Genomic DNA, 27,634 nt, shown 5'->3' on the forward strand with positions numbered 1-27,634 from the left:
TGTGCTCAGGGCAGACCTCTGGACCTCTGGGCAGATGGATTCTTCCCATTCCCGAGAGGAACTGTAGGAATTCTCATGTCCTGTCCCCTTCACACACACACACACACACACACACACACACACACGCGCGCGCGCGCGTCTAGCTCTGGGTCAAGAAGTCCCAGGTAATTTATGCCCCTCTTTTTGCCATTCTCACTGGGGACAGGCCCAGGAGGAAAGAGTGACAGCTTCCTTTCCTTTTGAGCTGTGAGAGCAGAGCCCCTTGGGGGTGACCCTCTTCCCCGGTCCTCAGGAAAATGTTGCGGTCATGCCTGGCTTTGGGGAGAGGGGCCAGCGTGTGAGGGGGAAGGTGGTGGTGGCGGTGGTGCCTGGGGACCTGGGAAGAATGGGATGGTGGGCGGGTCAAGCCTGCCTACTTTACCTGACAGCTCAGGCTGGGTGGGGAGAAGACAGCTCAGCTCCGACCCCGGTGGATTAGAGAGATTAAAGTGAGAGAAGACAGAGATGTCTGAGGGACCAGGACCAAGAGGTGAAAAACAGGAGTCCTTGTGAAGGAGAGGCCTGGGGGCCGGCGGGGGGCTGGGACCCAGGGATCCTTCTCCCTGGACCTTTGCAGAGAGTCTGGGGTGAGAGGGCAAAGGCTGGGGAAGAGGAGGTGAGTGTGTTGGTCCCTCTATCTCTTCCTTGTCCCAATCCCCCCCTCACGTGCATTTCACCAGCTCCCAGGTCAGCCCTCTGGCTCCTGGCCCCCCCACTATTGCGATGGGCACCCCCTCTCCTCACGGTGCTGCACAGTGACCTCTTCCAGGCCTTGCTGGGTGAGTAGCCCCAGTTTTCTGGGGGGCGGTGGTGGAAAGGGCTGGCCTGTGCCTGTGAGGGCAATTACTGAACTTGGGGGCTGGTTCGGAGCCTGGAGATCATTTGGTACAAGCAGGAGCCCCGGGCAGGGGTTATCCATCAGCATGCAGGTCACCAGCCTTGGCTAGAGGAGTTCCTCTGTCCTTACCAGGCAGGCGGAGGGGAGGTGATGGCAGGGGCAGCCAGGGAGGCGGGGGGGATGGGGTGGGGGGGGGTGGTGGGAGAGCTAACTCAGCTCTGTTCCTGTGACAGACATCCTGGACTATTATGAGGCTTCCATCTCAGAGAGTCAGGTAAAGGGGTGAGGGGTGGGGGCCTGACTTCCCGAGGGAGCAGGCAGGGCTGGAGGGGGACCAAAGTACTGCTAATATGAACCTGAGACTTGGGGGCCCTGGGGACAACATCCTGAGTCAGGGGCAAGGAGAATGCACTCTTTCCGGTCCTGTAGCCCCTTCGCCCTCTTGCTTCCCGCTCTTGTTTACCTGCCCCAGTTTCAGGCACTAAAGAGTCTAGGACGCAGTCACTTTTCAGGCTTCCTCCTGTGAATCCTGAGGGAGCACTATGCCCCCAGGGATTCCCTCCTGCCAGCCCCTCCCTCACTCCCTACCCCCTACCATGGCCTTTCTCCAGTATCTCAACAACCCCGGGTGCTCCCAGCCCATCTGTGTGTGCCTCGTCGTCTGAGAAATGAACTCCCTCCTCACTGCCTCTGCTGTCATCGCTGGTGGCTGGCCGAGACTCCATGTTTGTCTCAGGGCCTCTGGGCTCCTGCTTCCTTCTCCTTTCCCATTATCCGGGTTCCTGCCAGCGCGGAAGCAGTTAACTCTGCCAAGGCACCCCCCCCCCATTCTCGCTCCTCGCTCCCTCCCTCCCTCCCCCTGCTTCCTCTCTCCTCCTCTCTCCCCTTCCCTCCTCGGCTCCACGGCTCCCTCGGCCGCTGCCGCCTCCGACCCCCCCCCACCCCACTCCCCCGCCACGGCCCCTAGCCCCTGGCCGTTAGGCAAGACCCCCCCCTACCCCGGGGCTCCCCGAAATCCAGTTCCCCTCCCCCACCTAAGCTCATGCCCCAGCCCCCGAACTCCGGGGCTGCCAGCCCCCGGTGCCCCCGCCCCTCCTGAGAATCGGGGTGTGCTCCCTAAGCCCCCTCCCCTCCATTGGGGACCCCTTTTTAGGGCCCCCTTCCCCTCCCTCCCACGCTCCCCTACCCTTCCCTTCTCCAATCCCCTCTTTCCCCTCTCACCCCTCCCCCCATCCTGGCCCCCCCTGCAAAAGTGGGGTGCGGAGGGGGGAGGGGTGAGAACCCACGGAGGGGAGGAACGAAACTCCGATGAAGTCAGAGCCCCTTACCCGCCGCCGCGGCCAGGCCCCCCAACATGGACTGTCTCTGTATAGTGACAACCAAGGTAAGCATGAGGGGGGACCTATAAACTGGGGGGAGGGTATGAGTTTGTGGGGAGGGTTTAGTCAGGCCTGATCCGCGGCTGGGGGCCCTGGGGTGAGAGCATCAGAAGATGTATCTGCGGGGGTCATAATTTAGTTTGGGGGTTCACATCTGAGAAAATGCTGGGTTTGGCCACAGGTGCCCCCTGGAGTGAGCCCTTTGAGGGTAATGGAAAATTGGGGGTATTCTGTGACTTGGGGGATCTGGTGGATTTTGAGGTTCACCAATGATGTTTGAGGGAGACTTATTTGAGGAGAAGCCTGGCTCACATGGGAGTCCTGCTTGCTGTATGTTAGAAGGTGGACGGGGGGGACCTCTTCCCTCTTGGGGGACAAGCTGGCTTCCAGGTGCCTTGCCCAATTTCACGGGGCTCCTGGCTTGAGGGTAGAAGGTTACTGGTTGTGAGTACCTGACTGGTCTGGGGGTGTCAGCTGGCAGGGAAGGGGTGGGCCTTCAGGCTATAAAAGAAGCGTCTCATGGCTGATACATTTGGGGGTGCTCTCAATTGGAGGGAACTGTCAATTTAGGGTTCGATCATGTGGAATGGGGATACTTGGGAGTTGTCAGAGAGCTGGGGCCTGACATAGGATCACCTGAGAGAATGGACCAGGTGAGGTTAGGATTTGGGGTACTCCCTTGGGAGGTAGAAGGTTGCAGCAGCTGAGGTTGCCAGCTCCTGAGGAGGAGGATGAGAGGTTTGGGGAGAGGGGATTTGAGAAGGGGCACCAGGTGCGTGGTGCAAAATTTGGGGGTGGCCCAGGCAGGTGCCCAACATCCCCATTTCCTCCCACACTGAATCTACGCCTGGTTGAGAAAGAGGGAGAAGAGCAGATGGAGGGGAATGTTCCTGTCACCCCTGACGCTTGGGATCAAGGTGGGGGAAGACACCTGGATTTAAGGTTACTGGGGTGAGAAGGTGTAGGAGAAAGGCCGGGCTGGCAGCAGTGAAGATCTGTACAAGGGTGTCCCTGTGGTTGGAGCCTGACAAGTGCAGGAGATCTTGGATGGGGAGCACTAGCAAGCTTCTGGTGGGATGCAGAATACCTAGGTCCTGGCTGTAAGACTCTGGGACTGGAAAGCTGGATGCCTGGTGTGTGGAGGGAGGCTTGGGCGGGTGGCAGGCAGCTGGGGGTTGGGAGGTGGGACAGGAAGTGGGGGCCGGGGAGGCGGGGTCTGGGTGAGTCACAGGCTGGGGAGGGGGTTATATTTAGTGGGAACTGCAGATTCTCAGGGGAGGGAGCTGAGGACACACATGTTCCCTGCCACAAACTGACATATGTGTATACACATGCATCTACACATGCGTCATGCATGTGTGAGCATGGATGGAGGAGACTGGGGGCTGGGGACCTTTAAGTCCAAGCCCCCACCGCCTCTCCAGGGCTACTTGCTTATCCCCCATTTTGTGGGCTTTGGGCTTTCTCCCATACTGCTTCTTCTTCCCATCCCTGTAGTTTCAGTGGATTTTTGTGCCTCAGTTTCTCTGGCCTGCTCTCCTTTAATGTCTGTCTGATTCTCAGTTCCTCCTGTCTCCTGCCCTTAGCCTGCCTCTTAGCCTTAGGCTCCCTGGCTATGGTCCCTTATGTGCAGGTGTACACAGAAAGCCAGTTGGAATGTGTGGGCTCTGCTTCCAACATGTGAACACACATACGCGAGCAAGGGTGAGGGGCTTGCCTGCAATGGCAGCTATTCTGGGAGGATGGGTTTATTCATCTCCCTTCAAGAATCCTGGTTCTTCGATGGAGCCCAGGGTTGAGCATCCCCAAAGGAAGGAGTCTTGCGCAGAGAGGATCATGCATTTTGTGGTTTTACAGAGGTGTGGAGACCCAGGCTTGCCACGTTCCTTGGCCGGAAAACTTGTCAGTCTCGGTATGGCGGGGACTCGAAGTCCCATAAGGCCTTGAGGCGCAAGATCCGTCAGTGTTGGCGAGTTGCTGCCCCTGGGGCTGTTGGGAGTTGTGGTTCATCTCTATCCAGGGCAGCGGAGGGTTAGCTTAGGAGGAGCCAGCAGGGGGCACATGGCACTTGTTCCCCCCCAAAATGCTGGGTGGGGTAGAGGGTGCTCATGCTTTGCGGTCGTTGAGCTTCCCAGCTCCGTCTGAGTCCTCCATCTTTCATTGCCTATATTTAGACTTCTGCCGCAGTAATTTAAGGATCATTTATTGAATGCCTACAATGTGCCAGGTCCTGTGCTTTGTGCTAACTCTGCCTTTATAGCTATCACTTAGTCTTACTCTGTGCCTAGCTCTCTGCCTGTATCACTTGTCTCTGAGCATCTCTTTCTCCCACTCCGCCCCCGTCCCTCCCCCTTCTCCCCGCGCTGCTGCCGCCGTTGCCATGGTAACCGGCGACGACTGAAGTTGCGTGGCGGACTTGAGGGCCGGGCGAGGGGGGCGGGGGGCGGAGCAGAACAAGTGGGGGAGGGGGGAAAGTGGGGAAAGACCGGGGGTATTTGGCCAGAGTCCCGGAGGCGAAGCGGTTAAACCCTCCGGGTGGTCCTTATTGGGCAAAGCTAAGATGCCGGGGGCGGGGCAGTGTGGCCAACGGCCTCATTCATTGGCCGACTGGGGCGTGGCGGAGGGGCAGTGTGGGCGAGGCCGGGGGAGCGAATGGGCGGGAAGTGGACGGAGGCGCGGTCTCCTGGAGGCAGGTGGGCGGGGTCTGGCTTACTCTACCAAGGGTGGCGGGCAACGAAAGGGGCGGGGCCTTAGGCCTGGGTAACCGGCCCGAAATGAGGGCGGGGCTGACCCGGCAGGGGCGTGGCGTGGTCCCATGTGCCGAAAGGAGACAGGGTTTGAGGGGCTTGTTGTCTAAGAAACTGCGGGGCGCGGGGGTCTTTGGAAAGGAGAATCCGGGGGTTGGGCGATCTGACGTCTCAGTTTTCCTAAGATGGAGGCCTGTTCGGATTTCATCAGAGCAAAACCTCCTACCTCAGCTCTATGTTCCAGGGAGACGGTTGCTAGGCGACAGCAAAGTCCTGGATTGCTGCGTTGCCAGGCAACGGGGAAACGGAAAATGGAGGGAAAAAGGAAATGGGGGATGGGGGAGGGTCTTAATGGGCCACAGCGCCCACTGGTGGAGAACTGGGGCCTGTGCATTTTCTTTTGTAGAAGGAATTTCGAGTTCAGCCCATTCCGCACTGGCTCCCGGATCCAAGCATTCTATCCAGATATGAAACTAGGACCTTGGGGGTCATCTCGGGGGCGCATCTAACAGATTCCAACCAACGGGGAGAGAGGGGGCATGGGTCAGGTTCTAGGGAAGTCTGTCCTCTCTACCATATGTAGGCATTTTAGAAAAGCCAGAGAAGCAGATTTTAGGAGACTGCTCACTGGGCTTTAAGAGTTGGAAAGGTGGGCGTTCAATGGGAGAATATTTGGAAGAGATGCTTTCAGGTTCAGTTTGGGACAAAATGCAAGACATCTGAGGCAGTCATTTTGGGGTGTTATGGGAGATTTGTGGGTCACTGCAAGTTGCAGGCCAGATCTTAATTTGGTAAAAATTTTTTGAGACTTGGGTGTGGGGGAGATAGATATATTTGGGAGTAATCCTCCAACAAAGTTAAAATTCAGAATCATGGTGGGGGGAATGTTGAGATGTAGGGGAGGGCAGCCAGAAAAGGGAGTAATGTATGCATTTAAGGGGGAAAGAAAAGGAATAGGGAAACATCTCTTAATTTAAAGGTTTGGTAATAAATTGAAGAGGTTTCAATTGAATTTAGAAGGTCAGCTTTAAATTACATTAAGTATTCCCTGAAATGGGATTTGGTGGTATTGGGGAATGGTATATTAGAAACTCATGAGTATCTCATTAGGTTCAAGGATTTGGACAGGGGACACCAAACAAATTTGAGGACTGCTTATTTGGGTGTTTACATTAGAGCAAGGGTAATAGTTGCACTAATTTCAAGGTCTCTGTCAGTGGATTGGGGGAATAGATATAATTTTAATAGGGATGATTTAAAGGGTAGATTAATTTGAGGGCACAACAGGATCTGTGGTCCTTCAACTCTTGGAAAGCGTTGTCTGGCTATCATGTGGGGCTTTCCCGCTGGTTAGAATAGGAGGTGTCTTGGCATCTGTGGGGATGTTGTCTACATTAACAATCTTTGGGGAGGTTGGGGGGAGGGGATTGTGGGAGGCAGTTTAGATCCCTTGGGGGTCCTTCTGAAGTGAGGGAGAAGTGCTGCTTCCTTCCCTGCACCCTAAGAGTCCAGTGAGGTTTTGTAATAGTTAGGGCCTGGTGATTTTAGGGGTGGGAGATTAGATAGAATAAGGGGTCCCAGAGAACCAGAGCGATAAATTGGTAAATTTTAGGAGTGAGTCTATTTGTAAAGGAATAGGAATATACTGTGGAAGGTGAAGTGCACAGAGAAACAGCTGGAACCAGGGAAGTTGATGGCTAAGAGGGTCTCCCCTCACCCCTTCTCTCCCATCGTGACGCTCTTCCGCACTGCGCAGGCGCCGTTCCCCCCCCCCCACCCCCCAGGCTGCAGCCTCCAGTTGCCTCGGCCGCCGCAGCCCCCGCCCCTCTGCCCCTCCCCCTCCCCCAACCCCGGGACCCTTGCTTTCCCACCCACCCCTTCCCCTCAGTCCCCCTCCCCTTCTCCATGTCGGCTCGGAACAGATTCGCCTCCATGTGTCTCTGCGTGGTACGTGCCGCGGTACGGGCTCCGGCCCCGCTCCCCTCTTCCCGGACCCCCCAAATCTCAGGGTGCAAGCTTCAAGTGCTTCCGCTCTTCCTTCTGCTTGGCGGGGGTCTCTGGGTTGCAGTGTCTCGCGGACAGGCGCAGTGGGTCGCCCCTCCTATGATCATCCACTTTCACTCACACCCCTTTATTCTGGGGGTACAAGGCTGGGTTCCAGGTCATTCTTGTAACTGGGGCTCCGGTGAGGAGGGAGCCAAGGGGGAAAGAACAACAGTGACCCCCAGCCTTTTGATTTATCCTGTGCCTTAATATATTGGGGGTTCAGACTTGATCCCAATAGCACTGGAGCTGTCGCCCCGCGGCGGCCCTGAGTCCCTGTAGGGTAAAAGAGGGGATCCTCCTTTCTTGCCTGTCCTGCTTTAGTTGTCCTGTCATCTGGGATGAGAGGTGCTGACCCTGACCCCCACCTACCAGTTTGCAGTTTCCGAATGACTCTCTCCCAACCCCACCTCTCCAGAGGTTTTTCCTTACTACATTTACTTAGAAAATGTCCAGGGACTGAGCACAGGCCCTAACCTCCTCCAGCCACATTCTGGGAACTTTGGTACCCTTTCCTTGTTCCCCATCTCCCTCACCTTGTCTTCCAATCAGGAGGAGCCTTTTCCTCAGTCCTAGACACCCCCGCCCCCCATGGGGATGGGGCAGGGAGAGGTGTCTGCAGTCTCACTGTGCTACAAATTTACTTTCATCTCCTATCTAGAATAAACAATGAAATGTCCCTTTGCAAACTTCCATTTTCGTTATGTGCACCCTGACAGTTCATCGAGATTCAGGAATTTTCTGTGTGAGGTGGGGTGAAGATGGAGGGGCATTGGGCTCAAACCCTTCCCCTGACTCCAAAACTTGAAGCTGCAACCCTTGGCCCTGCCTCATGTATCATGCAGGGAACTGGGGGCCTTGTGAAGTGGGGGCACAGCTGCCTCCTCCCTTTCTCCCTGGCCCCTCCAGTTCTAGGGCTCTGTCCCTCAGCTCTCGCACTGTCCAGGCTGAAGACCACCTTTTCAGGGTGTGGAATGACAACCTCTTTCATTTCATCGAATTCTGTTATCCAGGAGGGCCCAGCTTTGAGGAGGATTATTTAGCTTATACTTCCCCTAGCTTCCCTTCTTCTCCACTTTTGGTGTTCATGATATCAAAACCTGGAGGGAGCCTGGGATTCTGTCTCCAAGTCAAGTCTCTCTCCAAGGCCAGAAAACAGAGTGTACCTTGATGAGCCCCTGTTTTCTTTCTTTAAGGCTCTTCAAATGTATCCAGGTGCTCCTGATCCCAGCTGTCTCTGTGTCCTGGGTTTGAGAGTCTCCATGTACCATCTTCCTCTTCCTATTCTCTTCCTTCATCCTTAACCACGGCCAAAGTTGGATTACATCCTCAGCCTTGGTTCCTCATCCTCAGAACTTTCAGAATCATACTGTAGCATCAGGCATTGACCTTGATAAGTTTCCTCCAGTTTCACCTTGTAACTGTTGGTCTCCAAATGTTGGGGTCCTCTCAGTTTCTCAGATACTTTTTTTGAGAGGGAAATCTTGCCTTCTCTTTTCACCCACGTGTACTGGGGAGTGTATTCTGTCTTCTCCAGTCTCTGAGGGAGCCCTGCATATGGTAGCCTCCCCCTCCGCCATGGAGCCTGGTGTTGGGGAGGATTTGCTCCTATGGGAGCAGCGGCAGATGTGGGAGGACCCAGGCAGGGGCGCTGCCCTTCAGTATCTCCAGCTGCCCTTTTCCTCTTTCTGGTCCCCAGTTAATCTCATTTACTGGTGTCCCTATTAAGGTAGTATGGGAGGCCCTTGAGATGGCACGTGGTTAGTTAGGAAGGGAGTCAGGGGTCAGGTTGGATCTTTCACTCCAAGAGGCCAGAGGGAGACCAGGAATTCATTCTGAGGCTCTACCCCCTTCCGCAGTCAGCAAACCTGGAAGCTGACACCCATTCCTGCCCCCCTTCTGAGCCCTACTGTCTCTGTTCCTCCCCCTTTCTCCCCCTTCTCCTTCTAGTATATCCGATTAGCTGCCTGAGCTGTGGGCGTTTGTAGAGGGGGGGTAGACTCCTGGGGCCCCTTTGCCGATGACCTGGGAACCAGCGAGGCCAGCTGGACGGGTTTAGCTTTGTCCTGCCGGGGGGGCTGACTCCAAGTACCGGCTAGTTGAAGGGCTTGACTGCTGTCCCTGCCTGGGGCCTGCAAGGTGCTGGAGAGCCACTCACTCCAGGGGTAGAGGCTGCAGTGGGGAGACTGAGGCAAGGGGGGTGGGGTGGGGTACAGAGTGGGAGAAGCAACTGGAAGGAGGCAGTGGGATTGAGGTAAAGAGGAAATGGGGGGAAGCTGATGAGGAAAGCAAGGACGCTGGGGATGGATGTAGAGAACGGGGGTGCACGTGTCAGAGGGGCTGGAGCTCTGGGAGAGGGGTGAGGAAACGGACGCCAGAGGAGGGAGTGTGCTGGGTAGAAGGCGGGGGTCCTAGGCTGGGAGTTGAAGGAGTTGGGGGATGGGGCAGGGCTTTGGGAAGAGAGGAGAGGTGCCGAGGCCCTGGCGGGAGAGGGGGATGTGGGGAGGTGGAGAGAGGGGAGCCAATGGGCTGGAGGACAGGGAGGGGGAGGAGCTGGTCAGGCCCCAGGGCCTTCCGCACTGCACTGGCGGGGGGAAGAGGAGGCGCGCCGGGGCGGGCAGCCTGGAGCCCGAGGCGCTGGGCCGGCCCCTGTGACGCCTCCGTCCCCATCCCCAGAAATACCGCTACCAAGATGAAGACACGCCCCCTCTGGAGCACAGCCCGGCCCACCTCCCCAACCAGGTAAACGCCCCCGAGCTGGTGCACGTGGCGGAGAGGAACTTGTCCCACCTCGAGGCCGTCCAAGGGGTCGTGGGCCACGCCCACTTCTCCCCCCTCAAGGTAGGAGACTCAGGCGGCCCCCTCCCCAGTGCGGCCCTCGGAGCCTCGGAGCTACAACATCCCCCAAGGCCCGGTAGGGCGTGAGCCGTAGGTGGGGGGAGGCCGGGGCTGGGGAGCTGGGCTTGGGCTCCTGGGGCCGGGGGAGGGAGGGGGCATTTGGGGCGTTGGAAACACCTGGTTACCAAAGAGGAGAAACGGAGGCCAGGCAATTGGGAGTGGGTGTAGGGCTTACAGCCAGGAGTGTGTGTGTGTGTGTGTGTGTGTGTGTGTCTGCGTGTCTGTGCGCACGTGTGTTGAGATGTGTGCATCCCCCAGGATGCTCTCTGCGCCCCAGCCCTCTTCATTCCTTCACACCCTCCACCTCCATTTCCATTTTCTGCGGCCAGAGCGCTGCCCTCATTTGCTCTTGTCCCTTCGCTGCCTCCTCCCCCCACCACTTCCGGCCTCTGGGCCTGGCTCTCCAGCCCTTTCCATCTGTCTGGCCTGAGACTAGTCGCCCGGGCCTTTCTGCCTCCATCCCCTGCTCCGGCCTTTGCACCCCTCCTGTGCGCCACCCCCCTCGCTGCCTTTCCCTCCCTGTTGGCTGGCAGGCTGGTTCTAGATGCTGTCTTTCTCTTCCTCCCACGCACTCTCTTTCTCCCTCTCCCTGATCCCCATCTCAGGCCCTCTGCGGCCTGATCAGTCCTCTGCCTCGGCAGCCGGCTCCCCCTCTCCTAGCTACCCCCTTCCCTACTCATCACTTCTCTCCTTTCCTCCTATGCCTCCCCTCTCCCCTCCTCTTGGGCTCTCACCTCCACCCGGATTTCTTTCTGCCCCCCCACCCCGCCCCGTGTCCCCCCATTATTATTCACCACCACCTGTTTCCCCTTCTCTTCTGTGCTCACAGTATGTTTTCCCTTCTCCAGTCTTGGGTAAGCCTTGTTTCTGAGACCTTCCATTCTCCAGGCCACTTCCCAACTTCTTCCCCCTCAATCTCCTCTCCTGGGGGCACAGGCTGGGGAGGATGGAGTGTACCAGGCTAGCAGGGAGATTCAGGGGAACATTGTGGGGTCAGAGGTGAGATTCTAGGATCTTGTGGGATGCTCTGGGAAGGGGGGGGTTGTTGACATTTCACCAAGAAGATGGTGAGGAGGTTTCTGAGCCTGGAGATGAGGAGGCAGAGAGGGGGCAGCAGTAGGTTCTGGGGTGAGAAGGATGTGGTAGGAGAGGAATTGGAGAGGGAGAAAAAGACTGTTCTCAGGCAGTAGCAAAGTGGAGAGGCAACAGAAGGGTAAGAGGTCCTGGGCCAGGAGACAGACAAGGATGAGACTGTGAAATCAGGGCAGCAGGTCGAGCTGATTGAGAGGAAGGAAAGGAAGGCTCTGGAGATGAGGAGATGGTGCAGAGGATTCCTGTGAAACTCTGGGGGCTGCAAGGAGCGAAGAAGACTAGAGATGCTTTTTCTCCCCCAAGATGGGGCCATTAAGTCCCTGGGGAAGGGGAAGAGGAGAGAAGGTGGTAGTTAGTACAGAACTAGGGAGATTTGGAATCTGAGCCCAGGAAGCAGAGGGAAGTGGAAGGAGAGAGTGCTGGAGGCCATGAGTGTGGGAGGGAGGTCCCACGACAAGGCCTGAGCTGGGGGACAGGAGAAGCCTCAATTTTCAGAGGAGAAGGGAAATGGGTTGAGAATGAAGGATTGTGATTTGGTCATAGAATCTTGAGGGTTTGAGGATGAACTAAGGGAGAGTGGTGCTGATTTCTCTGGGGAATCAGAAATTAAGGTGGAGGATGAGAGCAGGAGACGGATAAGGGATGGACCCGGATGGGAGGATGCGGACAGGGAAGTGGACAGGGAAGCAAGCAGATGGAGAATGGAAGATGGGAATTGAAGGGTGGGGCAGAGCTGTAGATGGAGGATATCGGGTGGGGTAGAGAGAGGGAGGGGACACAGATGAAGGTAGTTGCGGATACAAGATGGGGCCTGGGAAAGGAAATTCTAGGATAAGGATGGGGATGGCGATTGAGGATAGGCTGTGGGATAGAGGATGGACGTGTGGATGAGAGTTCGGCAGTCAGTGCCTATTGGTTGGACAGTTAGCATCTGCTGAGATTTGAAGGGTCGGAGGATGGTGTTAATAGATTTATGGATATGAAATCAACTATAGAGCTTGAAAATGTGTAGTATGGACAAATAGCAGTAGGAGAGAGGAGGGACCCCTTTGGAAGGAGAGAGCGAGGAGTCTGGGGAATCTGTGATGAGTGCCTCGCGCCTGGTAGGCTCCAAATAAGTACTTGTTTAAGGAGGAGACAGGTTGGGGACCCCGGAAGGAGGCTTTTGGCCGCCTTCCCCCATTGCCATGGAAACGTGGCTTCGGTTGCCCAGGCAATTGGGGAAGCCCCTAGGACCGGCCTAAAGCGGGCTCCGCCCTGGAGTCTAGAGACCCTGCTGCGTCGAGGCGACTGACGTCAGGGACCTGGGCACACCCCACTTTAACCCTTTCCCGGATGAAGTGGTGGGCGGGCGGAGAGTAGATGAGAGGATAGGACCCGGATGTCTTTCACCACTCCCCTTTCCTGATGTTCTTTGCACTGCATAGGGTGAGGGGCGTGCGGGAGGGAGGAAGGGAAGTTATTCAGGGTGCGCTGCGCCCTCAATCCTCCTCAGCCTGGACTTATTTCTGCCGGGCTAACGGGGCGGTGGGGGGGGGGGAGGAGGGGAGGCGGGGCCCAGGTCAGGAAAGGCGGGGCTAGAGGATCCCTTCTGCCTTTGGGAATCTGGTTGCCCTTAGGCCACGCCCCATCTCCCCCTCCTGTTGTCCTGGCGACGGGGCCTCCAGGAGGTGGGTCTCCCCAGGCCTTGGCTGGGCTTAGATACCGTTGCTAGGCAACAGGGTCCCTAGAGGAAGGAGTAGATTGAATGGTGGGTGGGCGAGAGGGGGGGTGCGGCCTGCATCTGGGGGAACCCCGGATTCCCGGGGCCCAGGGTTTAGGGCAAATGTGTGTGAAAATGAGGGGCAAATCTGAGGGAGGGTTATGAAGGTATCTGGGTGTATGTGGGCTGATAGGGACAGGGATGGGGGCAGGAAGGGGGAGCAGGACCCAGGGGACATAAGCCCTGTGGTGTCTGTGTGTAGCACATAAGGCATGTAACACTCTGTGGTGTTACATCCGGTGAGACGCTTCCTCCCCTCAAGGCGGCCCCCCCCCAACCCTTTACCATCTGCTGCTCCCCCATCTGGCTGTCTCTCCCTTCCTCCTTCTCAGACACCTCCTTCCACATGCAGGGGGCCTGGGCTGGGCAGAATTGGGTCCAGCATGTGTATGTGTGTGTGTATGTAACATGGACTGAGGCTGGGTCCTTCAGGGAGCCAAGGGTAGCAGAGCGGGCTGGGTTAAGAGGCTGAGAAGGTAGCCAGGCCGGTGGGACTCTTGGTTACTGGCTCCCTCTTGAGCCAAGGTTCAGGCAGCTTTTCGTCTCCTTTTTCCCCTCACAGGCCAATTCTCCCCCTGTGATTGTCAACACAGATACCCTAGAAGCCCCGGGATATGTGAGTTGTTTAGATTTTGTGGCCATTACAGAAGAGAGGAGGGAGACAGGGAGGGCCTGGGTCCCAGCAGCCAGGGTAGGGCCAGGTTCTCAGGTAGGAAGTCTGTCTCACTGCTCTTGTGTTTCTGGCCCGTGCTGGAGTTGCAGGTGAACGGGACGGAGGGGGAAATGGAATACGAGGAGATCACATTGGAAAGGGTGAGCAGGCTTCTCCATCCGAGGTCCTCCCCCCTCGCTCCCTGTCTGTGCCTCGCTTCTCTCTGTGCCCATGTTTTCTGTGTGGCCAGCCTCTTAACCCTGCCCCTTCCTGCTCTGGTCACAACTCCCTGACCCACTCCCCTACCCTCTTGCCCTGTCTAGAGTGGGCGGTGAGGGGAGCTGACCCTCTTCCCCTCCTTCTGCCCAGGGTAACTCAGGTCTGGGCTTCAGCATCGCAGGTGGCACTGATAACCCACACATCGGTGACGACCCATCCATTTTCATCACCAAGATCATTCCTGGTGGGGCTGCTGCCCAGGATGGCCGTCTCAGGTGGGGAGAAGAGACAGGGGTTAGGATGCTGGTTCCCTTGAAAGGGAGGGCCAGGGCAGCAGGAAGCTCCTGGCTCAGGCCCACTTTGCTGCCCTCAGGGTCAACGATAGCATCTTGTTTGTAAATGAAGTGGACGTGCGGGAGGTGACCCACTCAGCCGCGGTGGAGGCCCTCAAAGAGGCAGGCTCCATCGTCCGCCTCTACGTCATGCGCCGGAAGCCCCCGGCTGAGAAGCTCATGGAGATCAAGCTCATCAAGGGGCCTAAAGGTAGTAACCCGTTATGTCTCCACCCCCATCCCACTGTCTGCTGCCCCAAGGCCTGCTCCCCAGGTACCTGGGCACCCACCTCTGCCTTCGCCTCCATCTAGGTCTTGGCTTCAGCATCGCTGGAGGTGTAGGGAACCAGCACATCCCCGGAGATAATAGCATCTATGTAACCAAGATTATCGAAGGGGGTGCTGCCCACAAGGATGGGAGGTTGCAGATTGGAGACAAGATCCTGGCGGTGAGGACCCCCATCACTTTTCTAGCCCACACTTAGGTCTTGCCTACTGGTCCTGAGCAGGCCCAGGCTTCTTTATCGGCTCACCCTCAGTGCATCCGTCTTGAGGATGTTTCTGGTTCTGTCTGAGCTCTGCTTCCCTTGACCGTAGGTCAACAGTGTGGGGCTGGAGGACGTCATGCATGAGGATGCCGTGGCAGCCCTGAAGAACACGTATGATGTTGTCTACCTAAAGGTGGCCAAGCCCAGCAATGCCTACCTGAGTGACAGCTATGCTCCCCCAGACATCACAACCTGTGAGAGCCCTCCAAACCCCAGAGCTGCCCATGCCCCATCTCAGTCACCCCATGACATCCCTGGTGACCATTCCTCTTCAGATATTTCCCCTGAACTGGCCACAACCTCTGTCACTTCCTGTGGTTGGAGAATAGATGGAAAATCGGTCACCCTCAAAGAACTAGAAAAGATTGTCAATAGTTCCTCCCCCAGAAGGCACAAGGCCCAGATGGTTTTATGGCTAATTTTATCAAATCCTCATGGAATAGATAATTCTTATGCTCTTTTTGAATATAAGAAAAGATAAAATCTCACATTTCATTTTATGAGGGCATTTGAAAATGGTCACAAAGATTATATAAAAGAAGGAAAGTAGGGAGTTCCCTGGTGACCTAATGGTTAGGATTCTGGGCTTTCACTGCCGTGGCCTGGCTTCAATGCCTGGTCGCAGAACTAAGATCCTGCAAGCCGCGCGGTGTGGCCAAAAAAAAAAAAAAAAAAGAAGAAGAAGAAGGAAAGTATAGGCCAATTTTGCTTCTGAACAGAGATGTAAAAGTATCTAATAACATAGTTGCACAACAAACACAGCAGCATATTAAGGGAATAACATTGTCACAAAGTAGGGTTTGTTTCAGGGAATTAAAGATGGTTCCATATTATGAAACCTCTTAGTATGATTTATTGTATTAAAAAGTTAAGGGAGAAAAAGGGTAAGTTCATTTCAAATAGATGTGGAAAAGGCATTTGATGAAATTCATCATCCTATTTTTGGAGGGAAACTTAGTATACTAGGAACAGAAGAATTTTCCTTAACGTGATTGAAGAATAGTTATCAAAAACTAACAATGAACACATTGCAATGATAAAATACTAGCAGTGTGTACATTAAGTTAGGAACTAGGCAAGGATGCCTCTTCCTGCTGCTGTTATTCCACATTGCTTTAGAGCAGGGTTTCTCAATGTTGGGACTGTTGACATTCTTTGTTGTAGGGGGTTGTTCTGTGCCCTGTAGGATGTTTAACAGCAGCCCTGGCCTCTGTCTATCAGATGACAATGGTACCCCTCCCCACCAGTGAGAACAACCAAGAATGTCTTGAGACACTGCCAAATGTCCCCTGGGAGGCGAAATTCCCCTGCTTGAGAATCACTGCTTTAGAGCTTTCAGGCAGTGTAGCAAGAGAAAAAGAATAAATAGATGTTACATTTGAAAAGGGAGAAACAAACTTATCCTTATTTGTAAATTATGCTTTTGTCCATCTAGATTAAAATCTAAGTGAATTAACCGAAGAACTTAGAAATAATATGTAGGGTTAAGAAAGTGGCCATAAAATGTAATGGGTAAAAAGATCCCTTTTGCCATAGGAGAAAAGCTCTATAAAATTCTTAGAAAAATAAGCTTGACAAGAAGTGTGTTAAGATTTACATGAAGAAAATGATGAAACTTTACTGAAGGACATAAAAGAAGACTGAAGAATTGGAGAGTCACATCATGCTTCCTGACACAAAAAGCATAATATGCTAAAGATCTCAATCGTCTCCAAGTAAATCTCTACATTTTATGCAGTCCTCATCAGAATTTTAATGTCCCCCCTACCCCCAACTGGAAAAATACATTTGGGAGAATAGCTAAGAAATTTTTGGAAAAGAATAACGAGATGTGACTGCTCCAACCAAATCTGAAATCATACTGTAAGACCATATTAAAAATCACATGGTCTTGTTTCTAAACACCATAACCTACCAAAAGGAACCTTGGCTCCTTGGAGAAAGGGCCAGTTCCAAATCTTGAGCAAGAAATGTGCAAGATGAGCTTGTAACATCTTTCATACTAGAAAGCAAGGAAGATATGAAAGGGTCGTGTCAAAGACACAGAAGTCAAGTTGAAACTGGCCATTCAACCAAAACTCATTAAATATGTTAAAATCTACGGGATTATAATGATACTTCAAAACAATTGGGTACCTTTAGAGGATGCTAGGGAACTCATCCATTCTGAAAACTGGCGAATAAAGGGAAAGAGTCAAGCATTTATTCTCCCTTCCTGTACAAACTGCACCTTAGAGTAACCAAATGGTTGATATGGGAACGTTCTTTTTTTTTTTTTAATCTTATCTCTTTATTTATTTATTTATTGGCTGCGTTGGGTCTTCGTTGCTGCGCGCGGGCTTTCTCTAGTTGCAACGAGCAGGGGCTACTCTTTGTGGTGCGCGGGCTTCTCATTGTGGTGGCTTCTCTTTGTTGCGGAGCACAGGCTCTAGGCACACGGGCTTCAGTAGTTGTGGCATGCGGGCTCCGTAGTTGTGGCTCGCGGGCTCTAGAGCGCAGGCTCAGTAGTTATGGCGCACAGGCTTAGTTGCTCCGTGGCATGTGGGATCTTCCCGGACCAGGGCTCGAACCTGTGTCCCCTGCATTGGCAGGCGGATTCTTAACCACTGCACCACCAGGGAAGCCCGGGAACGTTCTTTTTTACAGACGAATTCTCACTAATAAATGTTCCTGCCTCAAAAAAAAAAAAAAAAACGTAGAATATCGACGCTATTTTGCTGTCCCCAGTGAACTCTGAGGACCAGGCAGTGATCATCAGTGGCTGCTAAAACTCTTAGGTGAAAGCCTGATGGGGAGCTTTATAATGGATGGATCAGGCTGACAATACCTGAACCTACAGATTTGTCTTACCTAAGAAAAGGCAACCGGACATTATTGCATCCTGTCATGATGCAGAAAGTACTCAGCACCACCTATGAAATATTCTTGCCAAAACTGAACTTGAGTCTCTTTTCGGATGACCCGTGTACAGGAGATACAGGGCAGAGGCGCAGGTTAACACCCCAGGGACAAGGATGCAAGCAGTGATTTACCTATTAGAATTTCCCTAGTAGAATGTGGGAAATTCTGCTAGACAAGTGCCCTAGTTTTTTCAACAAATGAATGGCCAAGAGGGGGAAAAAAAAAGGGAGAGGAATTTCATAGATGAAGGGATTTGAGAGATGCTACAACCAAACGAAAAACCCCAAAGCCTGGTATTAATATTCTCCTTGGCTCCGTGATCCCTGCCATACTGAGGTCACGTGCCCTTCAGATCCACTGTCCCCCAGGAGCACCAACCCCTACGTCACCTGTGAATTCCTGCCCCTGACATTGCTGTGACCTGACGCCCCCTTTACCACCCCAGCCTTGTTTCTCTGGCACAGTAGCTTCCCCTTCCCCTGAGTCTGGCTCTGCTGATTCCCTAGGGAGGAGGTGGGGTGGTGGGCGCTGTCCTCTTCCATGCACTTCCATCTCATCCTTTCGCCCACGTCTTCCCCCAGCCTATTCCCAGCACCTGGACAACGAGATCAGTCATAGCAGCTACCTGGGCACTGACTACCCCACAGCCATGACCCCCACCTCCCCTCGGCGCTACTCCCCGGTGGCCAAGGACCTGCTCGGGGAGGAAGACATCCCCCGAGAACCGAGGCGGATCGTGATCCACCGGGGATCCACGGGCCTGGGCTTCAACATCGTGGGTGGCGAGGACGGTGAAGGCATCTTCATCTCCTTCATCCTGGCCGGGGGCCCTGCGGACCTCAGTGGGGAGCTGCGGAAGGGGGACCAGATCCTCTCGGTGAGGGAAGGCCAGCCCCCGCCCAGACCACCCCCTCCCCTGAGGGCAGAGTCCTGTAGGCTGGAGCCTGGCCCGCATCTCCAGTGACTCAGCCTCTCCTGCTCTCTAGGTCAATGGTGTTGACCTCCGCAACGCCAGCCATGAGCAGGCTGCCATTGCCCTGAAGAACGCGGGTCAGACAGTCACGATCATCGCTCAGTATAAACCGGAAGGTATCGGGCCTGAAGCGTGCCTTCTCGTGGGCTCAGTCTCTGTCTCCTCGGCTCCTGGCTTCAGCAGGGGGAGAGGGGGGTGGCAGTAGTATGGGGCCCGAGCTCGGGAACCTTCTTGTCCTTCCTCAGAGTACAGCCGGTTCGAGGCCAAGATCCACGACCTTCGGGAACAGCTCATGAACAGCAGCCTGGGCTCAGGGACTGCCTCCCTGCGAAGCAATCCCAAAAGGGGTTTCTACATCAGGTCGGACGCTTCCCGGGCTGGGCTCCTCGTCCCCCTGTGCCCCTCGTCCCCCAGCCAGCTTTCCCCCTCAACCCTGCTGGCCCCCCCCTCCCCCCACCCCTGCCGGCCCGACACTCAGCTGGCGTTCCGCACAGGTTAGCATTGTGAAGTACTCCCCATGATCCCTACTGCCACTAGCCCCAGTCACCCTGGCACCTCCCCTGGGATCCCCAGCTGTCCCACAATCAGGTAACTCAAAGGTTAATGCCTGGCAGAGCAGGGGGCCTCTCGGCTTTTGGAATACATTGCCGCAGGCTGCCCAGCCCCGTGGGATAACGCAGTCTAGGGGAGGTGGACCACCGCTCTCTCCAGTCTGTCCCCATCTCTCCGGTGGCATTTTGCTACCTTCTTAGGGCTCCTTCTCCCATTGGCTCCTCTTTCTCATTCTCCGCAGGCATAGGCGCTGTGTCTGATGCTTTTTCCCTTCTCTCCCTTTGGGGACCCATCCACTCCCATGGCCTCACCTGCCACTCGCTCTGCAGATGTCTCTCAGAGCTGTCAGCTCTGGCCTGACCTCTTCCTCGAGGTCTAGACCTGCAGTTCTGGCCATCTGCTTTCTGGACACGTCCATGGGGATGTCCCACAGGCATTCACACTCAACATGTCCCAAACTGTGAGCTCACCTCTTTCTCCCATGCACTCGTGCTCTCTGTCCCACCCAGTCAGTGTTCTCTCTCCCTGAATGGCACCTCCATCTGCCCAGATGCCCGGCTCAAACTAGAACCTCGTTTGGCCCTTTCCTCCCTGCAGGGTTCAGCTGGCTCCCAGGGCTGGTCAGTTCTGACTCCCAGGTGATGCCGGGCAATCCTGGGGTCCCTTCCCATCTTTCTAGCCCCAGTGCTCTGCTCAACATCTCTGCCATCTCTGCGGTCATTCCTTCCCTTGTCCTGACCTCAGGGGTTGTGACTTACAGGAGTTTCATACTGCTGAGCGTAACCAGAGTTTGCAAAGAGTGATCTTTTTTTCTTTCCCTACGAGTTCGAGCCCCCGTTACCCCTGTGACTGTGACGTGTGTGCATACTGCAACTGCTTTCTTGGGAGGGTGCCATTCTAGATCTTACTCTAGAAATTGCACTGAATCCATAGCCTGTCTGATCCTTGACACAGTGTGGACTGAATGACAGTTCATAGTTGTGGTGATTATGAGTTTTGGTAGAGCTTTTGGTCCCCACACAGTTCTTGGGTTTCTCAGAATCCACGGCACCTGTGGGAGAGCCATCAGCGGCCGTGCTTGTCTGTAGACCCCGGGGCAGAACCTCCAGGTTGGGTCTTGGGGGACGGAGTCCTCACCAGGCTCTGACCAAAGGCCGCCTGCCCTCCAGGGCCCTGTTTGACTACGACAAGACCAAGGACTGTGGCTTCCTGAGCCAGGCCCTGAGCTTCCGCTTTGGGGATGTGCTGCATGTCATCGACGCCAGTGATGAGGAGTGGTGGCAGGCGCGGCGGGTCCACTCTGACAGCGAGACTGATGACATCGGCTTTATCCCCAGCAAACGGCGGTGAGCCTTCCTGCCCCAGGCACTGACGCTCCCAAGGTCCCCAGGGTGGGCAGCCAGTAGGGAGGACATGGGTCTGCCCACTGACTTCTTGGGAATCTGTCTGCTGGACCTTCCCGGGCACCTTGACTCACATGAGCACTTCTGGCAAACGCCTCATTTAGGAGCACGGGGCCCAGGGGCTGCTGAGAGATGGGGTTCTCAGCTGGCCCGGGGTGGGGCCATCGGGCTCCTCACTGGGCGTTTCCCTACACGCCCCTTCCACCATCCCTCCATGTATCCCACAGGGTTGAGCGACGGGAGTGGTCAAGGTTAAAGGCCAAGGTAGGTAGAGGAGGCTGTGAGCTTGGGTGGAAGAGTGGGGGGCTCGTGGGGCTGGACTCTTGACCAATGGCATGGCCTGCTCTTTCTTCCTAGGATTGGGGCTCCAGCTCTGGATCACAGGGTACGTAGGGTCAGTTTGGGAAGACCTGAGGCGAGAGGGGCCCTGAGCCTCGCTTGAGTCCTCGGGACGGCAGCACAGGGCCCCGGGTCCTCTGCCTCAGAGGCCCCTTGCCGACGCCCTGCCTCCCACTAGGTCGAGAAGACTCGGTTCTGAGCTACGAGACGGTGACACAGATGGAAGGTGAGGTCTGGCTGTGCGACCTGGCCCAGCCACTCCTGCTCCTGCTCTGCTCCCCGCCTGATCCCGCCCTCTCTCCTCAGTGCACTACGCTCGCCCCATCATCATCCTCGGGCCCACCAAGGACCGTGCCAATGATGATCTCCTCTCCGAGTTCCCCGACAAGTTTGGATCCTGTGTTCCCCGTGAGTGCCGGGGCCTTGGAATGGGTGGGGGGGCCCAAGGGGTCACACAGGCAGAGCTGCTTCCGGGCATTGGGATGCAGCCGGACACAGAGGTTCTCAGAGAAGGGTGCTTCTCAGCCACCCTCATGTTCCACGTGACCTTTCCAGGCCGGGGACTCGGAGGACCCGGGGTTGCTGAGGAAGGTGGCTCTGCCCCTCCTGGGTCTCAGCCTCCCCAGCTGCCCCCTTCCCTGAAGGACTGGCTGGGCACTCTGGGGGGGGGGTCACTGTAGGCAGGGTTTAAGCTAGAGGGATGGTGGTTAGATCTTTGGGTGGTGGGGTGACTTCCTGGCAGATACGACACGGCCCAAGCGGGAGTATGAGATAGATGGCCGGGATTACCACTTTGTGTCGTCCCGGGAGAAAATGGAGAAGGACATCCAGGCGCACAAGTTCATTGAGGCCGGCCAGTACAACAGCCACCTGTATGGAACCAGCGTCCAGTCCGTGCGCGAGGTGGCCGAGCAGGTAGGAGCCACGGCACCGTCCTCTTCCTCCCCGCCCCCCCGTGGCCTTCCTTCAGCTCTCTCTAACTCTCTCTCTCTCTGTCTCTTCCCTGCTGGGTCTCCACTCCGCTCCTCCGCCTCCTTCTCCTCTTGGGCAACTCTGTCTGACTGCCTGCTCTCTGGTGCCCCGCTCCCCCTGCCTCCCTCCCTCCCTCGGTCCCTGACCCCAAACTCTGCTCTGCCATCTGTCCCCTCTCCTCCCCTGCCCTCCTCCTTGCCCCATTTCACCTCTCTTCCTGTGGCCTTGCCCTTGGTGGCTCGGCCTCCCCCCCGCTCGGTCCCTGCCTTCTGCCGGCTCCCCTTTGGCCCTCTCCCCTCTCCCCTCCCACTCCTCTGCCACCACCTTCTCCCTGCTGCCCCCACCCTGCCCTCTCCCTCCATGGCTCCTTTCTCCATCTGCATCTCCTCCCTCCCATCTGTCTCTCCTTGTTCCTTCCATCTGTCTGTCCTCTGTCCGTCCTCCCCTCCCTCCTCCCTCTATCCTACTTCCTTTCTCCTTTTTCTTTGCTTCTCGCCACTCCCCACCTCCCCCCGCCTCGCCTCTTGCTGTGCCCCATCTTTTGGTTCCTCACACCTCCCTCCTTCCCCCCACTCCCTCCCTCCTGTGCTGGCCCTTCCCTTGCTCTCCGTCTGCCCCTCGCCTTTTTCTGTCTTTCATTCTGTCTATCCATACCCTTCCTGCCTCAACTCTCTCTGTCCACGTGTCTTTCGACATCCATGTCACTCCCCTTTCGGCCAATCCCCCGTTCCCCACCTTTCCATGCACTGTGTCCTGTCCTGGCACCTGTGTCTGTCCTTTCCCGCCACCTGCTGGTCCGCCTCCGCCCACCCTGCCCGCCCCCAGGGGAAGCACTGCATCCTCGATGTCTCGGCCAATGCCGTGCGGCGGCTGCAGGCGGCCCACCTGCACCCTATCGCCATCTTCATCCGCCCCCGCTCCCTGGAGAATGTGCTGTGAGTATGGTCCCAGGGGGCTTCCCCTCTGCTCGCCCACACCTGTGGCTCTGGGCCTCAGAAGGCCTCTGTGTTGAACTGTCCCCTCAGAACCCTGGACAGCAGCTCCGGCAGCCCTTGAGGGAAATCTGCACCTAGAGCTGGAACCCAGAGGATACAGGGAATCCCAGGCCTCTTTCCTTTTCTCCTGCCCCGGGTTAGGCAGGACTACAACTCCCAGCAACCCCTGGGGTACACACCTGCTAGGCCGAACCAGGGCCTGGGGGCTGTCGGGAGTTAGGGTCTGAAGTCCTTCACTGGGGCTGCCGGCTGGAAGGATGAGGCTCTGGAGAGGTCCCTGGAGTGGCCACACCCGGCTGGGGTGGGTCATGGGGAGGGGGCCCGTCTGTGGCCCCAGAGGATATTGGGAATTGTATTTTTTGCTTCGTGCTCCAGATAAGAAAATACTGGTTGCGACTTCACAGCCCTGGATGGAGGAGATAAAAGGTGGGGCAGGACCCACCCTCAGGTCTGTGTGTCTCTCACTCTCCTCCACAGAGAGATTAATAAGCGGATCACAGAGGAGCAAGCCCGCAAAGCCTTCGACAGAGCCACCAAGCTGGAGCAGGAATTCACAGAGTGCTTCTCAGGTGAGGTGCACACGAGGCACCCTTGGCTCAGATTCAAAGAGGGGGCCCCCACTGGGTGGGTGGTTTAGAGAGAGGTGTCCCCTTTGGGTGGGTGCAGCCCCGTGGCACGTGGATAGGAGAATTAGAAAAAGGTGCCCCTCTGGGCCTGACTCCCTGCTCCCCCCTACCCCCAGCCATCGTGGAGGGAGACAGCTTTGAGGAGATCTACCACAAGGTGAAGCGCGTCATCGAGGACCTCTCAGGCCCCTACATCTGGGTCCCAGCCCGAGAGAGACTCTGATTCCTGCCCTGGCTTGGCCTGGACTCGCCCCGCCTCCATCGCCCAGGCCCTTGGTCTGGACTGAATTGCCCACGCCCTTCGCACCTCCAGCCTCCCTCCCACCCCTTCTTATTTATTTCCTTTCTAACTGGATCCAGCCCATTGGAGGGGGGACACTCCTCTGCATGTATTCCCACACCCCAGAACTGGACTCCTGAACCCCAGGAACCTGGGGTCTGGGGGGGGAGCCCTGGGCTCCTGATCCCGAGCCCTAGCTCCTTAGGACCCCTCACCCCTGCCCGCCCCCAACGCACACACAGACCCACCAGGGGCCACCTGCCTTCCCCCATCTTCTCCCACACACATTCCGGAAGTCAGGACCCCCCTCAAGGAGCACCCCGCTGCAGGGATGCAGGGCTACAGGCCTCCGCGCTCTCCCGAGGCAGGGTCTGGGGTCATCCCTGCCCCCATCATAACTCCCCCTGTCCCTTGATTTCTCATTTATTTTTTTCCATTTTTTTTCTTCTCAAAGGTGGTTTTTGGGGGGATAAGTAGGGGGACTCCACTGTGAGCCCCCTGCTTTCTACATGCCCCCCACCTTTTTTCTTTGCCGGTTTGCATGAGTGGAAGGTCTAACTGTGGCTTTTTTTTTTTTTTTTTTTTTCTGGGATTTTTTTTTGGGGGAATGGGGAGGGATGGGTCTAGGGAGTGGGAATGTGGGAGGGGGGGACAGGGTTGGGGGTAGGGTGTCCGGGAGCCAGGGGAAGACTGGAAATGCTGCCGCCTTCTGCAATTTATTTATTTTTTCTTTTGAGAGAGTGAAAGGAAGAGACAGATACTTGAAACCTGGTGTGTGGCCTGGTTATTTGGGACCCGGGTGAGGAGGGAGACCGGGTGGGAGCATAGGGATGGGTCTGGTAAGGTCAGATCCTTCTTCCCCGCCCTGCATCCCCCACCCCACAGGATAGAGGGGCCTGAAAGGGGCCTTGGAGGAACCTTCAAATCAAGGCTCCAGAGTCGTTAGTGAAGAATGGGCCTGGGGGTGGGGTGGGGCGGGGCTGGAGCTCCGTCCAAGGTCACTGACAGACCCAGAAAGAGGACTTGCAAATGTAGCCCAGCCCTGACCACTCCCCTGGGCTGTCTCAGTCCTGTCGGGCAGCACAATAGTCTCTAAAGAAAATAGTGAGGACACTTCATTCATGTTCATGGAGCTGTGGACAGAACTGGGCTCTGGCAGTGACCTTCAGAGAGGTTTGCCGATAAGAAATGCTGTGTGAATGAATATTCATTGGATTTCTTTATGTCTGCCCCATCTCTATAGGAAATATTTGAAGCAGTTTTGCAAATAATAAGGGTAGGAAAATAGAACGTGATACCAAAGGTAAAAATAGGAGAAACAGATGTATTAGCTATGAGGGTAAATATGATTTCTGAGCTTCCTGGTAGACAGGGCAAAAAGGGAAATGGTCCATTACATACATACATACATACATATACATGTATGTTGTGTATGTTATGAAGGAGAAAAACTTCTGGCTCTTTTAGGGAGTCAGGTTTTCCTGGGCCCTAAATCCTAACTGAAGTTTCTCAGATGCTGCTCTGTAGATACTCGTTCTCAGCTTCCCTTCTGCCACTGTTCATATGCTTGATAGGCTCCCCTCACACCAGCCTCAACTGCAGCATAGATGAGCCATTGCTGGCACCAGCTGGGGGATCCCACCTACCCCTTTCTCTCTCTCATTCAGGGACCCCAGGGAGGAAGGCTGAGGTGGGGTGGTTAAGTCCTGAACTGTGCAAAAGGGCAATTTTGTAGCCACCCCTGCCAAAGTTGAGAGTTGGATGGAAAAGACCAACCCCCAGGGGCAGCGTTGAGGGGTGCTGCCCTGGCCTGACCAGATCCAAGGCTAGAGGCGGAGATCCCCAGAGGTGTGGCCCTTAAAGCAGGGGTCCTCTCTGGATCGCCCTGCTGGTTTTTGAGCAGCACTCTATCCAGCAGAGGCCAGTCCTGGGGGTGGGGCGCGGCGGGGGGAGGGGTGGTCTGCCTTTCAGGAAACGTCCCAGGTGATTCTGATGTCTTGCTGGATGGAGAAGCACCGCCTTTTCCAATAACCCTTCTTTTAGCTTGATTCTGCGTAGGAGCAAATGGTTTGAGGCTGTGCTCACATTCTCTGCCATCGGCTGAAGGGAGAAAGCTGTGAGCTGAGGAAGGTGTGTGCAGGTAACCCGTCTGCATCTAAGGGGTTAAGGAGAGTTCACTGAGAAGGGGTAAAATCCCCTAGTTCTGCATGCGTTATGTTTTAGGTTACAACACTAATACACGTACCTTACAAAACTGCAAATAAATATAGAAATACACGTGGTTAAAAAAAAGTTCCTTCCCCATCTCATTCCACGTACTCCTCAGAGGGAAGCATGTTAGCAGTTTGGGATGTATTCTTCCAAATCTATAAAGAGCTGTTTCCTGGCCCTTTAGGGAGACCACATGTGCTTGAGTGGTAGGCACGCTGGGTTCCCACACAGACTGGAGTTCAAAGCCTGACCCTCTTTTTTTTTTTTGTCCCCGCTTTTATTTATTTTTAAATTTATTATTATTTTTAAAAAGCCTGGCTCCTCTTCACCCCCCTCTATTTTTTTCAGCAAATACTAATTTGGATCTTCCTTGGTGCCAGGCAGTGTTTGAAATGCTGGGAACACAGTGTCCCTGCCCTCAGGGAACTTGGGGGGTCTACCCAGTGGGGAAAGAGAGTAGCAAGTAAAGGAATGCAGGGAATTTAACGTAATGATGGTGCTAATGAGGAAAGAAAGTGACCACTGGGTGTGTGTCCTTGCTAGTTTAGACAGGGTGGTCAGGGAGGCTTCTTCTTGGAGCGACATTTGAGTTGAGACCTGAACTGTGATGAAGCATGGGGTGGGGGAGTGTGTCAGGTAGAGAGAGGATGCAAAGTAGGAAGAAGCTTGTAATGTTGGTGGACAGAAAGAGGTCACAGAGTGGAGCAGGGTCAGGGGAGGGAGGTAAGTAGGATATGGGTCAGAGGAGTCAGCAAGGCCTGAGGCCTTCACGTGGATTTTATAAACGCCAGGAAGAGTCCTGCGGGAGGGCTGTAAGAGGGGCGCGGCTGGCTGCCGTGGGTCCTGGTGAAGAAGGTATGGTCGGGGGCAGTAGAGAGCCAGGGAGGAGGTGGTCGTGAGGTCAGGGTGAGAGGCGCGGCGTCACTGCAACTGGCCAAAGAGCTTAACTCCTCTGACCCTGTTTCCCTGGCTGTTAAATGGGAATAGTAACTATTTTGTTGGATTCTTGTGAGGAATAAAGGGAAAAAACACGTAAAGCCATTGGCACACTGCCTGGCACACGTTAGGATGTGGTAATGGTTATTGCTTTTGGCCTCTTGATCTGTTCTCTGTTACTGGGTAAACTTGAAAGTTAAATAAAACTTGGAAACCTTTGGAGTTTTACAATTTTCTAAAATTTTCACCCTCTAAAAGTAGGAGAGAGGAGGAGAGAAGGTCCTGGGTCACAGGATCCTGGCTGTCCCAGCACAAAAGACAGTGGGGTTGGGGAGGACGGAGCCAGGACGGGGTGCGCCTATGGGAGACGGGGCGCTGCGGCCCCTCCACACAGGCGAGTTCTCGCCCAGCCCCAGGGAGGGGATGTTGAAGCCCCTGGGTGGGTTTATCAGTTCACATCTGAAACTTGCGTGCAGTGGCTGTCTCCCCCTTCCTGCTCAGAGCCCCCTCTTTCTCTGCCGCTGTTCCTGGCTCTGAGCCCTCCAGCCCTAGTGCAGCTCCCTAACCTCCCCTGTCTCATCTCCACCCAAGCCCAAGTCAGCCTCGGCTAGATTTGGGGAACCACAGGTCACCCTCTTTGGAAAGTCAGCACAGAGCCTTTTCTGCGCCCCTCTGCCCATTTGTTGTCACCTCTTCTGCTGGGTCTGCTGGGTACATGATTCTGCAGCCCACAGGGTGCTGAGAGGCACGAGGTGGAATCCCAACCCTCTGGGTCTGGGGCCCACTCCAAACACGAGGTCAAAGGCGCTCTGAGAGAGAGGTGTGAGCAGGTGTGGGCTCAGGACGCAGGTCTCCTCCATGGAAGGGGAGGGGGCTGTCTTAACTCAGACAACACCC

The 27,634-nt window shown here is 55.4% G+C and overlaps 1 protein-coding gene across 6 annotated transcripts; it reads left to right on the forward strand.

Annotated features, from left to right (window-relative positions):
* Nucleotides 1-1,757: 1,757 nt before the first annotated feature.
* On the forward strand, nt 1,758-24,175 carry DLG4 (discs large MAGUK scaffold protein 4). 6 transcript variants are annotated; one of them, XM_061176793.1, is made up of 20 exons: nt 1,758-2,261; nt 9,723-9,887; nt 13,361-13,414; nt 13,552-13,611; nt 13,820-13,944; nt 14,043-14,212; nt 14,314-14,450; nt 14,599-14,743; nt 18,032-18,327; nt 18,437-18,539; nt 18,669-18,783; nt 20,145-20,321; nt 20,606-20,642; nt 20,736-20,763; nt 20,896-20,943; nt 21,024-21,125; nt 21,460-21,632; nt 22,515-22,624; nt 23,162-23,253; nt 23,427-24,175. In XM_061176793.1, exons 1-20 carry the CDS (start codon nt 2,232-2,234, stop codon nt 23,531-23,533), a joined length of 2,274 nt encoding a protein of 757 aa, XP_061032776.1. In that variant the 5' UTR covers nt 1,758-2,231; the 3' UTR covers nt 23,534-24,175. The 6 variants fall into 6 exon arrangements, with proteins under 6 accessions (XP_061032776.1, XP_061032777.1, XP_061032778.1 ...); XM_061176794.1 differs by having other exon boundaries at nt 13,561-13,611; XM_061176795.1 differs by having other exon boundaries at nt 9,723-9,788.
* Nucleotides 24,176-27,634: the final 3,459 nt, after the last annotated feature.

The sequence above is a fragment of the Eubalaena glacialis genome, chromosome 19 (assembly GCF_028564815.1).
Source record: "Eubalaena glacialis isolate mEubGla1 chromosome 19, mEubGla1.1.hap2.+ XY, whole genome shotgun sequence".
Classification (NCBI taxonomy): Eukaryota; Metazoa; Chordata; class Mammalia; order Artiodactyla; family Balaenidae; genus Eubalaena; species Eubalaena glacialis.

Coding starts and splice junctions, on each gene's coding strand:
- DLG4 (XM_061176793.1), top strand. CDS start 2,232: ATGGACTGTCTCTGTATAGTGACAACCAAG. Junction 9,888..13,360: donor CCCACTTCTCCCCCCTCAAG/GTAGGAGACTCA, acceptor TTCCCCTCACAG/GCCAATTCTCCCCCTGTGAT. Junction 23,254..23,426: donor ATTCACAGAGTGCTTCTCAG/GTGAGGTGCACA, acceptor CCCTACCCCCAG/CCATCGTGGAGGGAGACAGC.